The following is a 13,086-nucleotide window of genomic DNA, read 5'->3' as shown; positions in this document are numbered from 1 at the left end:
GAAAATGGTTGTCTAGCAATGTTCAACAACCAATTTGACAGAGCTTGAAGAATTTTGAAAATAATAATGGGCAAAGCTCTTAGAGACGTAGCCAGAAAGCCTCACAGCTGTAATCACTGCCAAGGGTGATTCTAACATGTACTGACTCAGGGGTGTGAATACTTATGTAAATTAGATATTTCTGTATTTCATTTTCAACAAATTTGGGATGTGTAGCAGGGTGAGATTTTTTATTTATTTAATCAATTTTGAATTCAGGCTGTAACACAACAAAATGTGGAATATGTTAAGGGTTATGAATTCTTTCTGAAGGCACTGTATAGATCAAATGATGGGTGAGAGTCCCCAAGCCATCCATTCTGACGGCAAAATGCTCTTGTATAAATGCTATCTCAATGTCTTGAGTGAAGTGTTCATTTGTAAAGGGCTCAATCCATAGCACTCACCTTAGCCGGCCATCCTCTGCTGCCGCACCACCAGGAATGATCTTGGTGATGAAGATCCCTGGATCATCACCGATATGGGGATTATCTGTTCCTCCAGCGATGCTGAAACCCAACCCTGAGTTCCCCTATAGAGCATGAAGAACAATGAATAAAACATCTACCAGTACTTTCACACTTCTATTTCTTTATAATGTTAAACTGTATCCTACCAACATAAAAATGAAATTGCTGTTTTGTTGGTATTCTTAAATCTGCTGCAACGTGAACAGCAACAGCAGAGAAGTTTAGCCTCACGCTTCACACACATAGTGTGTATCAGGAAGTCAGCCTGATACTGCTGTTAATTTGTGCATCACTGACTCTACCTTTAAAATCATTTGACAATTTAGCGATTATCTTGTAGGAGCATGTTTTCCCAGAATTCCACATTCTGTCTAAATTGCATTATACACGCTCCCAACTTACTAGAAACTAGTACGAACTTACTTTTATAGCAAAAAGTAATAATTCCTAAATAAACTATTTGAAAGTTGATAAAAGAAATGTGTGAGTAAGATATGACTAAAATGTTACACCCTCAGTTAAACTAATAATGTATGGCTAATTAGTATACTAGAGCTTAGATAATTAATCAAATGTGTTTATATCCCAGCAACAGAGTATAGACTGGTTCCCAAAACATACAGGGAGGGGGAGTGGAAGGCTTGCAGGATTGTGAGAATGCGATAACTGAAGTTTGCAGCCTGCCCGAGCAAGGAGTAGGAAAAGATAAGAACAGTGTGTGTATGTGTGTGTGTGTGTGTGTGTGTGTGTGTGTGTGTGACATGATGGTCAGGAGAGCAGTTTTCCAGTGGAAAACTACAGCCCGCCTAAAGAGGGGAGGGATTCTCTGACGTGTGCATATAAAAATATTGTACGACCATTTGGTTTCAGAATTCTCAATGAATAAATATCTCTGACTATGCAGAACGGGACTCTGTCCGTTACTTAAATCCCAAAAGACTTACAACCTTTTGGGAGACACACAGAGACACTGAAATAGTTTGTTAAATAATTCACATAACAAAAGTGAAATAAACATTTAACGTAATATTTAATTTTTAGTTTGAAAAAAGTAAATTGACAATATAATTTTTTTTACTTAACTTTCGTACAGGTTCACATGATTCACTTTGACAAGGGGATAATTTTCAAGTTTTTTAGATTTGTATGACTTCATAACCAGCAAACACAATACAGAGGCAAAGGCAGAAAATGCATAATTCTCTAAAGCCAATGTTTCTTTGTACAACAACCCAGCTCTATCGGTTTTATGAGCCAAATCCCCCTCGACACACTTACAAAATGAGTGTGGACGCTTTGATTAAATTGCTAACTGATGGGAGTAGGGGCATCTCTTGACTAAATATCCACTGACCCTGCAGGCTGAGCTGACGGGCATGGTGAATACAATTGCCGCTGTTCTCCCTCAGGGGAAGCTTCCCTCTCCAGAAATACAAAAAGAGCTCAATCAGGCTGAGATGAGATGGAAGTGATGATAGCTAGCTCACTCAACTGCACTCATAATCTAAGCCCATTGACTAGCTAGGGCAATGGAAGTGGAGAGCATAGATACAGGGTCCTGTGGCGTGAAGCCTGAATAGCACATACATAGCATTAGCATTAGCCCCAAAGCCACTGTTTATGTCTGCTCTTGCCCCTGAGAGGGTGAGCTGTGCAGTATGCACCAAAGGCTCCAGGCTCCGCTGTTGGATGACCTTTCACTTCCTTTGGCTGAACTGACCTTTCCCTATTGTAATGCATTGTTTCAGGTCCTTTCGAGCTGTCAAAATGTCATCTACAACCAAGCTAATCCTCTTATCAACAGTGAGCCTTGAGGATGCTATCCCTGGCTGTTCTCATGCAAATGTTATGTCCCAATTAAGGGCTGGCCTGCTCAAAACACCCACAGGACTTAGATGTTTGTGTTATTGAGCTTGCCTGGCTGAGATCAATTAGCTTCAGTGGAAAATTAAACGGGTTCCTGTTTTAGTTTGGATAACGGAATAACAAACTGTGACGGCATTCCCATTTTAATTTTAAATTGGTGCATGAAGCTGGAAACCCTTTCTTGAGCCTGGGGTTACTGTGTCTTTGGCAGTTTGTGAATTCATCTAGCTTCTCCAACAGCTTCAAAATGGTGTCAGTTAGCGTGTGTGGGGTCAAGACGTTTTGAAACATATGTAGCAGAGGTAGTTTGGTGACTAACACTGACTTTAAACATACTCACCTACAGTTTACCTAGGCAGCAGCTGCCTCTTAACTTGGCCTATTAACTTATCCTGCCTGTTGCATTTAACGACTACGCTAGTTTATGAAGCACTTTATGGGACATGACTGCGATGAGCATACCTCGTTCAATTTCAATGACTGCGATGAGCATACCTCATTCAATTTCAATGACTGAGATGAGCATCCCTCTTTTAATTTCAATGACTGCGATGAGCATCCCTCGTTTAATTTCAATGACTGAGATGAGCATCCCTCGTTCAATTTCAATGACTGAGATGAGCATCCCTCGTTCAATTTCAATGACTGCAGTCCTCTCTGGGTCCTTTTAAATAGTCCTTTCAGAGTGTGTCCATCAACTCACCCGCTCTAGTGTGATTTCTTCAAACTCATATTCAATTTCTGTCCCGTTGACCTATGGGAAAACAATAGGTGGAATCGATTAATTATACCCAGGACATAACTTTGTTTCCTGTAAGTTTACAGAGGTGTGAGCACAGTCATAATAGTATTGCATTAGTGTCTTCCATTCCTTTCTAATCTCTCTCAACATCCATAACAAAACATATGTCTGTCAGAAAACATAGGATATGAGGGTTATGAGGAACAATTCTTCCTGTGTGCTGGTTTTTGCGTCTCTGATTATTTGTACGAATCACAATTTCGCGGGGACTATTCAAGTTTAAGGTTGAGCCTGAAGGTACTTGCTATCTTCAGCAATGTAAATACGTAAAAACAACATAGAGCAATTAGCATAAGACATGATCACACCCATAACATAAGACATGATCACACCCATAACATAAGACATGATCACACCCATAACATAAGACATGATCACACCCATAACATAAGACATGATCACACGCATAGTACATGACACTACTTGACTTGGTTTGATTGGTTTCTAGACCAGAGGTCAAACTAAACCCATCTAGTCTTAGAAAATAGCGGATAAGTCCAAGCATTTGCTCAAAGTCCAAAACAACATCAACCCTCCCCCTACTCCTATCCAGTGGCACTACTTTGGATTTAATTGCCACCCATCTGCAGCTGATGCAGTCTGGGACCTGAAAATCCATATCTATTTCCCTGTTGTTTCAACAAGGTCCAGAGCTCTCCTCCTTCCATCACTGCCCTTATTCAGTGCCAATATCAGAGACCCACTGAGACCGAAGTCCCATCGGTAAATTGCAATGTACCGAAGTTGGTGTTCAAACTGAGACTGTTCCTACAGCAGTGCATTAACACTACCCAAAATGTTGAACTCTATATGACAGAAATCAGTCGCAGTGACGGAAAACTTGAACCTATGCGTAATAGTGAAATAGGATTATAGTCTCTATAGTTGAAAGCTTGAAGCCATTACTCTGTGAGGGCAGCTATGACTGAAAGTTGGTAATATTACACTGGTGCGTCACTGTACACACACCATGTGCACACAAACACACACACACACACACATAAACTCAATCACACACACACGCTTCCCACATTTCCTGATGAGGCTCACCACCTAATAGCAATGAGGGACAACAGCAGCTACACTGTGTACCATGTGAGTGCTGTTCTACCATGGTTTGAAATTCAATTAAAAGGGAGCAATCACAGTGTTCAAACAGCCACATGATGTATTGCCTAATTGCTACAGAGGCCATGGCATCAATGAAATTAACTCCAATTTAGTCCTGTCATCCTTTATGATCTCTCCTCTTTCCCCCATATTAATTGTGGAGGCCTGCTGTGTCGGGTGTTGATGGCACAGTGTGATTTATAATGAGAGATTCTAGAAGGGACAATCTAGGATTTGTACATCCATTTTTGGACTTTTAAATGAATTATATACACTAAGTGTACAAAACATCTCTTTCCATGACATAGACTGACCAGGTGAATCCAGGTGAAAGCTATGATCCCTTATTGGTGTCACTTGTTAAATCCACTTCAATTAGTGTAGATGAAGTGGAGGAGACAGGTTAAAGAAGGATTTTAAAGCTTGAATTGTTTTCTTACCTCGAAAGGAGTTATGAGACTTATTCAAATTTTATAAAACATTTTTTTAAGATGAGGCGAGACAAATAAGAGCCTGCTCTACTTCCATTGTTAAGGTTGGGTGAATGCAGTTCAAATGGAGGATGTGCCCATCCTTTCTGCTGAAATGTTTGAAAAAAGCTATAACTGCATATTGATGAGGAACACACGATTCAGTTTAAAATCCCCAGGTGAAGAAAATCCTATTATTGAAATCTTTTTTATGTAATCTTTCATAGTAGAGGGATTCATGCAGTTTCACACATGCATGCACACGTACACTCGCATAGGCTAGCTGCTAACGCAAATTCATTAATTCAATTTGATTGCATCGAGGGCTGTCAAATGTGGTCTTTTCCTAGAAACAGATTCATTTGTCTGTCAAAAGCATTTTTGACAAAAAATTCACCCACACATTATTACAGTGTGTAATATGGGCAGAAATCCTTGTGAGTATAGCGATACAGTATAACTTTATCGACAAAAGCATACACATTGTATATAACATGTCATTTTATCAACAGTCTAGTACCTTCAAAAGTCAAGAAACACTGCGCTAGCTCTCCCAGCAGGTGTCGTCCTTGCTTTAGTAATGAGCCCTTGTCTGAGTTGTGGCTGGTGCTGAGACTGAGGCTGTCCTAATATGGACACCGTATACTGGTAAGCATGAAGCAGACACAAGGTCCAGCTGATACTTCAACACAGGACAAAAGACCATGAAACTCAGGACAACAGGCCATGAAACTGAGGACAACAGGCCATGAAACTCAGGACAACAGGCCATGAAACTCAGGACAACAGGCCATGAAACTCAGGACAACAGACCATGAAACTCAGGACAACAGGCCATGAAACTCAGGACAACAGACCATGAAACTCAGGACAACAGGCCATGAAACTCAGGACAACAGACCATGAAACTCAGGACAACAGACCATGAAACTCAGGACAACAGGCCATGAAACTGAGGACAACAGGCCATGAAACTGAGGACAACAGGCCATGAAACTCAGGACAACAGACCATGAAACTTAGGACAACAGGCCATGAAACTTAGGACAACAGACCATGAAACTCAGGACAACAGACCATGAAACTTAGGACAACAGGCCATGAAACTTAGGACAACAGGCCATGAAACTTAGGACAACAGTCCATGAAACATAGGACAACAGACCATGAAACTCAGGACAACAGGCCATGAAACTCAGGACAACAAACCAAGCAATTCTGGACAATAGACCATAAAACTCCAGACAACAGACCATGAAACTCAGGATAGACCAAGCAAAATGGGACTACTGTTTCTGACCAATCATACACTTTGAACGTGGCCTCTGTGGTGTCAAAAAAATTAAATAAACGAGTGGCCTGGCTGTTCTAGCAGTAATGATGCAGCCTTCGACACACACGTCTGTGGTGTCAGCATAGGTTTGAATTCGTTTATACAGTGCCTTGCAAAAGTATTAATCCCCCTTGGCGTTTTTCCTATTTTGTTGCATTACAACCTGTAATTTAAATTGATTTTTATTTGGATTTCATGTAATGGACATACACAAAATAGTCCAAATTGGTGAAGTGGAATGAAAACAATTCTAAAAAATAAATAACGGAAAAGTGGTGCGTGCATATGTATTCACCCCCTTTGCTATGAAGCCCCTAAATAAGATAGGGTGCAACCAATTACCTTCAGAAGTCACATAATTAGTTAAATAAAGTCCACCTGTGTGCAATCTAAGTGTCACATGATCTGTCACATGATGTCAGTATATATACAGTGAGGGAAAAAAGTATTTGATCCCCTGCTGATTTTGTACGTTTGCCCACTGACAAAGAAATGATCAGTCTATAATTTTAATGGTAGGTTTATTTGAACAGTGAGAGACAGAATAACAACAAAAAAATCCAGAAAAACGCTTGTCAAAAATGTTATAAATTGATTTGCATTTTAATGAGGTAAATAAGTATTTGACCCCCTCTCAATCAGAAAGATTTCTGGCTCCCGGGTGTCTTTTATACAGGTTACGAGCTGAGATTAGGAGCAAACTCTTAAAGGGAGTGCTCCTAATCTCAGTTTGTTACCTGTATAAAAGACACCTGTCCACAGAAGCAATCAATCAATCAGATTCCAAACTCTCCACCATGGCCAAGACCAAAGAGCTCTCCAAGGATGTCAGGGACAAGATTGTAGACCTACACAAGGCTGGAATGGGCTACAAGACCATCGCCAAGCAGCTTGGTGAGAAGGTGACAACAGTTGGTGCAATTATTAGCAAATGGAAGAAACACAAAAGAACTGTCAATCTCCCTCGGCCTGGAGCTCCATGCAAGATCTCACCTCGTGGAGTTGCAATGATCATGAGAACGGTGAGGAATCAGCCCAGAACTACACAGGAGGATCTTGTCAATGATCTCAAGGCAGCTGGGACCATAGTCACCAAGAAAACAATTGGTAACACACTACGCCGTGAAGGACTGAAATCCTGCAGCGCCCGCAAGGTCCCCCTGCTCAAGAAAGCACATATACAGGCCCGTCTGAAGTTTGCCAATGAAGGTGGAAACATTATGCTTTGGGGGTGTTTTTCTGCTAAGGGGACAGGACAACTTCACCGCATCAAAGGGACGATGGACGGGGCCATGTACCGTCAAATCTTGGGTGAGAACCTCCTTCCCTCAGCCAGGGCATTGAAAATGGGTCGTGGATGGGTATTCCAGCATGACAATGACCCAAAACACACGGCCAAGGCAACAAAGGAGTGGCTCAAGAAGAAGCACATTAAGGTCCTGGAGTGGCCTAGCCAGTCTCCAGACCTTAATCCCATAGAAAATCTGTGGAGGGAGCTGAAGGTTTGAGTTGCCAAACATCAGCCTCGAAACCTTAATGACTTGGAGAAGATCTGCAAAGAGGAGTGGGACAAAATCCCTCCTGAGATGTGTGCAAACCTGGTGGCCAACTACAAGAAACATCTGACCTCTGTGATTGCCAACAAGGGTTTTGCCACCAAGTACTAAGTCATGTTTTGCAGCGGGGTCAAATACTTATTTCCCTCATTAAAATGCAAATCAATTTATAACATTTTTGACATGCGTTTCTCTGGATTTTGTTGTTGTTATTCTGTCTCTCACTGTTCAAATAAACCTACCATTAAAATTATAGACTGATCATGTCTTTGTCAGATAGCAAACATATAAAATCAGCAGGGGATCAAATACTTTTTTCCCTCACTGTACACCTGTTCTGAAAGGCCCCAGAGTCTGCAACACCACTAAGCAAGGGGCCCCACCAAGCAAGTGACACCATGAAGACCAAGGAGCTCTCCAAACAGGTCAGGGACAAAGTTGTGGAGAAGTACAGATCAGGGTTGTGTTATAAAAAAATATCCGAAACTTTGATCATCCCACGGAGCACCATTAAATACATTATAAAAAAATGGAAAGAATATGGCACCACAACAAATCTGCCAAGAGAGGGCCGCCCACCAAAACTCACGGCCCATGCAAGGAGGGCATTAATCAGAGAGGCAACAAAGAGACCAAAGATAACCCTGAAGGAGCTGCAAAGCTCCACAGTAGGACCACTTTAAGCCGTACCCTCCACAGAGCTGGGCTTTACGGAAGAGTGGTCAGAAAAAAGCCATTGCTTAAGAAAAAAATAAGCAAGGGAAACGCTATGTCTGTCGCAAACCCAAAACCTCTCATCACCACGAGGTGTAGCTCAGTTCGCCCCGTGTAGCTCAGTTGGTAGAGCATGGCGCTTGCAACGCCAGGGTTGTGGGTTCGATTCCCACGGGGGCCCAGTATGAAACAAAAAAAAATAAAATAATGTATGCACTCACTAACTGTAAGTCACTCTGGATAAGAGTGTCTGCTAAATTACTAAAAATTTAAAACATTTAAACACCATCCTGGTGTTGGCAGCATCATGGTGTGGGGATTGTTTTCATCGACTGGGAAACTGGTCGGAATGATGGATGGTGCTAAATAAAGGGAAATTCTTGAGGGAAACCTGTTTCAGTCTTCCAGAGATTTGAGACTGGGACGGAGGTTCACCTTCCAGCAGGACAATGACCCTAAGCATACTGCTAAAGCAAAACTCAGGTGGTTTAAGGGGAAACATTTAAATGTCTTGGAATGGCCTAGTCAAAGCCCAGACCTCAATCCAATTGAGAATCTGTGGTATGACTTAAAGATTGCTGTACACCAGCGGAACCCATCCAACTTGAAGGAACTGGAGCAGTTTTGCCTTGAAGAATGGGCAAAAATCCCAGTGGCTAGATGTGCCAAGCTTATAGAGACATACCCCAAGAGACTTGCAGCTGTAATTGCTGCAAAAGGTGGCTCTACAAAGTATTGACTTTGGGGGGTGAATAGTTATGCACACTCAAGTTTTCAGTTTTTTTGTCTTATTTCTTGTTTGTTTCACCATATAAAATAGTTTGCATCTTCAAAGTGTTAGGCATGTTGTGTAAATCAAATGATACAAACCCCCCCAAAATCAATTTTAATTCCGGGTTGTAAGGCAACAAAATAGGAAAAATGCCAAGGGGGGTGAATATTTCGCAAGCCACTGTATGGTGTATCATTCTGGTGTCATCTTGCTAGCAAACAGGAAAAAAGACGCCCTGTGGTCGTAGCTGATTTGGCAGCTGAATGAGGTGGCTTCCCCTCCCTTTGCCTATAGAGCCAGTCAGTGTTTTCGTCACCCACCTTGGACGTAATGTAACACATGACAAAGGAGGCAACTGTCTTCTTAAAACATAAGAAGTGTTCCACATCAGTGCCTACCTTCTGCATCTTTAAAGACACTGCTTTGGAAAACGCTTTATTATAATATTCAGGTCTGTCAACCTCCTAGTTGAATTGTTTTAAAGTGGCAAACTGCAGTTCAAACAACATCAACATCAGTTTTGGTAAACAGCTGAGGGATGGGGCTGGAGAAAAGTAACCCCTCTCAAACTCATTGACGGAGCTATGGATGTTAGGACTGACCATGCATCAGATAAAAATTATATACAGTGTTTGTTTACAATTACATTGTTTATAAACAATGTAGTAAAACAAACTTATATTTTGGGGTCTGATAGAGTAACACAGTTGAGTTAAACTCATGAGGCATTTATACGTTTTCATCTTCAAGAATCAATGGCTTTACAGTATACATCATTACATTAAAAGTCCAAAAATGGATATACCAATGCCAAATTGCCCCTTTACAGAAGCACGGTCTGCAGAGGGAGAAGGGTGAAATCTAGAGTTAACACCTGGTTTTCCAAGGCAACTCATTATTCTTGTGCTAACCAGGCCCTGCCGCCTCCAGGGAATAGAGAGGATTCTGGGATGCTCGCTCTGCCTCTCCTTACTGCTACACTTCTGACTGGAGGATGCCGGCCACGCAGCTTTGGAGGAAACTTCCTGTATTTTAAGTATCCGCACAGGGGAAGAACATTATGTGCTGGGAATCACCTCAGAATGCTTCATGTTGGATGTACAATTATATACCATTTGACCTCTTTGCAGTGAGCATCCTTCAAACATAATCTCTTTCAAATGATGCATATGCGTGTTGATGACTTCAGGGTTTGTGAAATGATACGGCTTAGGTCGAGTTAGAGATGGATGGGTAACAATAATATATAGAAATATAATAATAATAATATATATGCCATTTAGAAGACACTTTTATCCAAAGTGACTTACAGTAGAGCATCCATACATTATTTTTGATGGGTGGCCCCAGCAGGAACCGAACCCACAACTATGACATTGCAACTCCATGTTCTACCAACTGAGCCATTCAGGACCACCTTGATGCTGTGTGAGTAAGAACCAGTAGAGTCCATCACGGATCTTTCAGCTTCTTTGGCAGATTACATTTTTCATAACTCACTGAATGGCAAGAAAAGCAAGAACAGTGAAATGCAATTATAACACTGACAGGCTGTGGGACTTGAAAGAGATGGATCTCAGCACCATGTAGGAGAGCGCTTCTCCTTCAAGAAAGTTCATTGGGTCATAAATATTCACATGGTTTCTACATGGTTTTAGTTGGTTCTCAAATTGTCCGGATCATTTTTCCAATATCACTATCCTGCCCTCTAAAATCCATCACAGGTGCTACCATTGACTTATGGCATCAATTATTGACCTAAAAGAAATAACTATTCTTTTAAAACAATATCTGTCAAATTATTTGTATTCAGGGAGAGACCAGTAAATCTGGTCACAAACACAATGTGGACACAGTGGATGGAAGTCATGAATGAATAATTCAGAATGGTGCTCTTCTAGATTCTTCAATATTTTTTGGTTTTGAAATAATAATACACTTTTAGTAAGTCGTTCAGAAACAAAGTGGCATTTCCAAAGATGTTTACTGACATTATGTAGCTCAGTTGGAAGAGCATGGCGTTTGCAACGCCAGGGTTGTGGGTTCGATTCCCACGGGGGGCCAGTATGAAAAAACTTTCTGATGCCAAACCAAAATGCAGGCTTTTGGGCTGTACAAATCAGTGGTCCTGTGTTGGTGTTTTATTTATAACAACTATCAATAATTCACAACAGTGGCCTTATTTGTTTTACCCATATACTGTATGTTGTTTCAGAGAAATATTCAAGAACATAACATTGTGCACATTGACAAACAGTGCTGAAAAGTCTTATCCGTCCTCAAAACATAATTCCCCTCTCATATGGCTAATAAAGACTACATAAAGGAAATATATGTTGTTTGTGCTTATAAACATAATTAAATAAATTGCCAAAATATAATCAAATGCGGAAAAAAAATGGGTCGAAGCATTAAAAAAAAAAAGGAACTCACGTAAGGTACGGTCTCCAGAGTGTCGGTGTTGACAATTATTGGGGCGGGACTTGCCTGAAAAAGAGAGAGAGAGGGGAAGAGGAAGATAAGAAACAGCAAGAGATGCCTAAATCCACTAGTGTCCTACTATCTATAAATGGATTCAGGGGACAGCCCCTGGATCATGTGGTGACTTCACCCTGTATCATGTGGGGACAGCCCCTGGATCATGTGGTGACTTCACCCTGTATCATGAGGGGACAGCCCCTGGATCATGTGGTGACTTCACCCTGTATCATGAGGGGACAGCCCCTGGATCATGTGGTGACTTCACCCTGGATCATGTGGGGACAGCCCCTGGATCATGTGGTGACTTCACCCTGTATCATGAGGGGACAGCCCCTGGATCATGTGGTGACTTCACCCTGTATCATGAGGGGACAGCCCCTGGATCATGTGGTGACTTCACCCTGTATCATGTGGGGACAGCCCCTGGATCATGTGGTGACTTCACCCTGTATCATGAGGGGACAGCCCCTGGATCATGTGGTGACTTCACCCTGTATCATGAGGGGACAGCCCCTGGATCATGTGGTGACTTCACCCTGTATCATGTGGGGACAGCCCCTGGATCATGTGGTGACTTCACCCTGTATCATGTGGGGACAGCCCCTGGATCATGTGATGACTTCACCCTGTATCATGTGGGGACAGCCCCTGGATCATGTGGTGACTTCACCCTGTATCATGAGGAATCCAAGAGCCCTCTTACAGATGTGAAACCCTCCCTGAATACAGTGCCTTCAGAAACTATTCATCCCCTTTGACTTATTCTGGTTACAGCCTGAATTCAAAATTGATTAAATATATATTTTTTCTCCCCCATCTACACACAATAACCCATGATGTCAAAGTGAAAACAAGTTTTTAGAAATGTTTGCTAATTTATTGAAAATGAAATAAAGAAATAACTAATTTAGATAAGTATTCACACCCCTGAGTCAATACTTTGTAGAAGCACCTTTGGCAGTGATTAGAGCTGTGCGTCTTTCTGGGTACGTTTCTAAGAGCTTTCCACACCTGGATTGTGCAGCATTTGGTCATTATTATTTTCAAAATGCTTCAAGCTCTGTCAAATTGGTTGTTGATCATTGCTAGATGTAACGTATACGCTGGGAGTCTGGAGGCAAGTACAGGGAGTGAATTTAATAATAAATAAAACATGGAACAAAACAAGAAACACAAGTAGCGTACAGACATGAAACATAGGAACAGAATCAATAACGCCTAGGAAAAGAACCAAAGGGAGTGACAGATATAGGGAAGGTAATCAGGAAGGTGATGGAGTGAGTCTCATGAAGCGCAGGAGCGCGTAACGATGGTGGCATGTGTGCGTAATGGTGAGTGAACTGCCGACCTCGAATGCCGGAGAAGGAGTATATGTGACACTAGACAACCATTTTCAGGTCTTGCCATAGATTTTCAAGCAGATTAAAGTCAAAACTGTAACTCGGCCACTCAGGAACATTCACTGTGTTCTTG

The 13,086-nt window shown here is 41.6% G+C and overlaps 1 protein-coding gene across 4 annotated transcripts in view; it reads right to left on the bottom strand.

Annotated features, from left to right (window-relative positions):
* Nucleotides 1-13,086, bottom strand: part of LOC311142979 (disks large homolog 2) — a gene marked incomplete at both ends in the record, with an annotated part of 224,674 nt that overhangs the window by 66,046 nt on the left and 145,542 nt on the right. For all 4 annotated transcript variants that reach the window (XM_084178760.1, XM_084178762.1, XM_084178761.1 and 1 more), the window contains 3 exons: nucleotides 447-571; nucleotides 3,079-3,129; nucleotides 11,566-11,619. In XM_084178760.1, the coding sequence (XP_084034886.1) occupies nucleotides 447-571; nucleotides 3,079-3,129; nucleotides 11,566-11,619 (230 nt within the window). The remainder of the gene's footprint in view (nucleotides 1-446; nucleotides 572-3,078; nucleotides 3,130-11,565; nucleotides 11,620-13,086) is intronic.

This window comes from Coregonus lavaretus (genome assembly GCF_964263955.1).
Source record: "Coregonus lavaretus genome assembly, chromosome: 15".
Classification (NCBI taxonomy): Eukaryota; Metazoa; Chordata; class Actinopteri; order Salmoniformes; family Salmonidae; genus Coregonus; species Coregonus lavaretus.
This window is presented reverse-complemented; position numbering and strand designations above follow the sequence as displayed.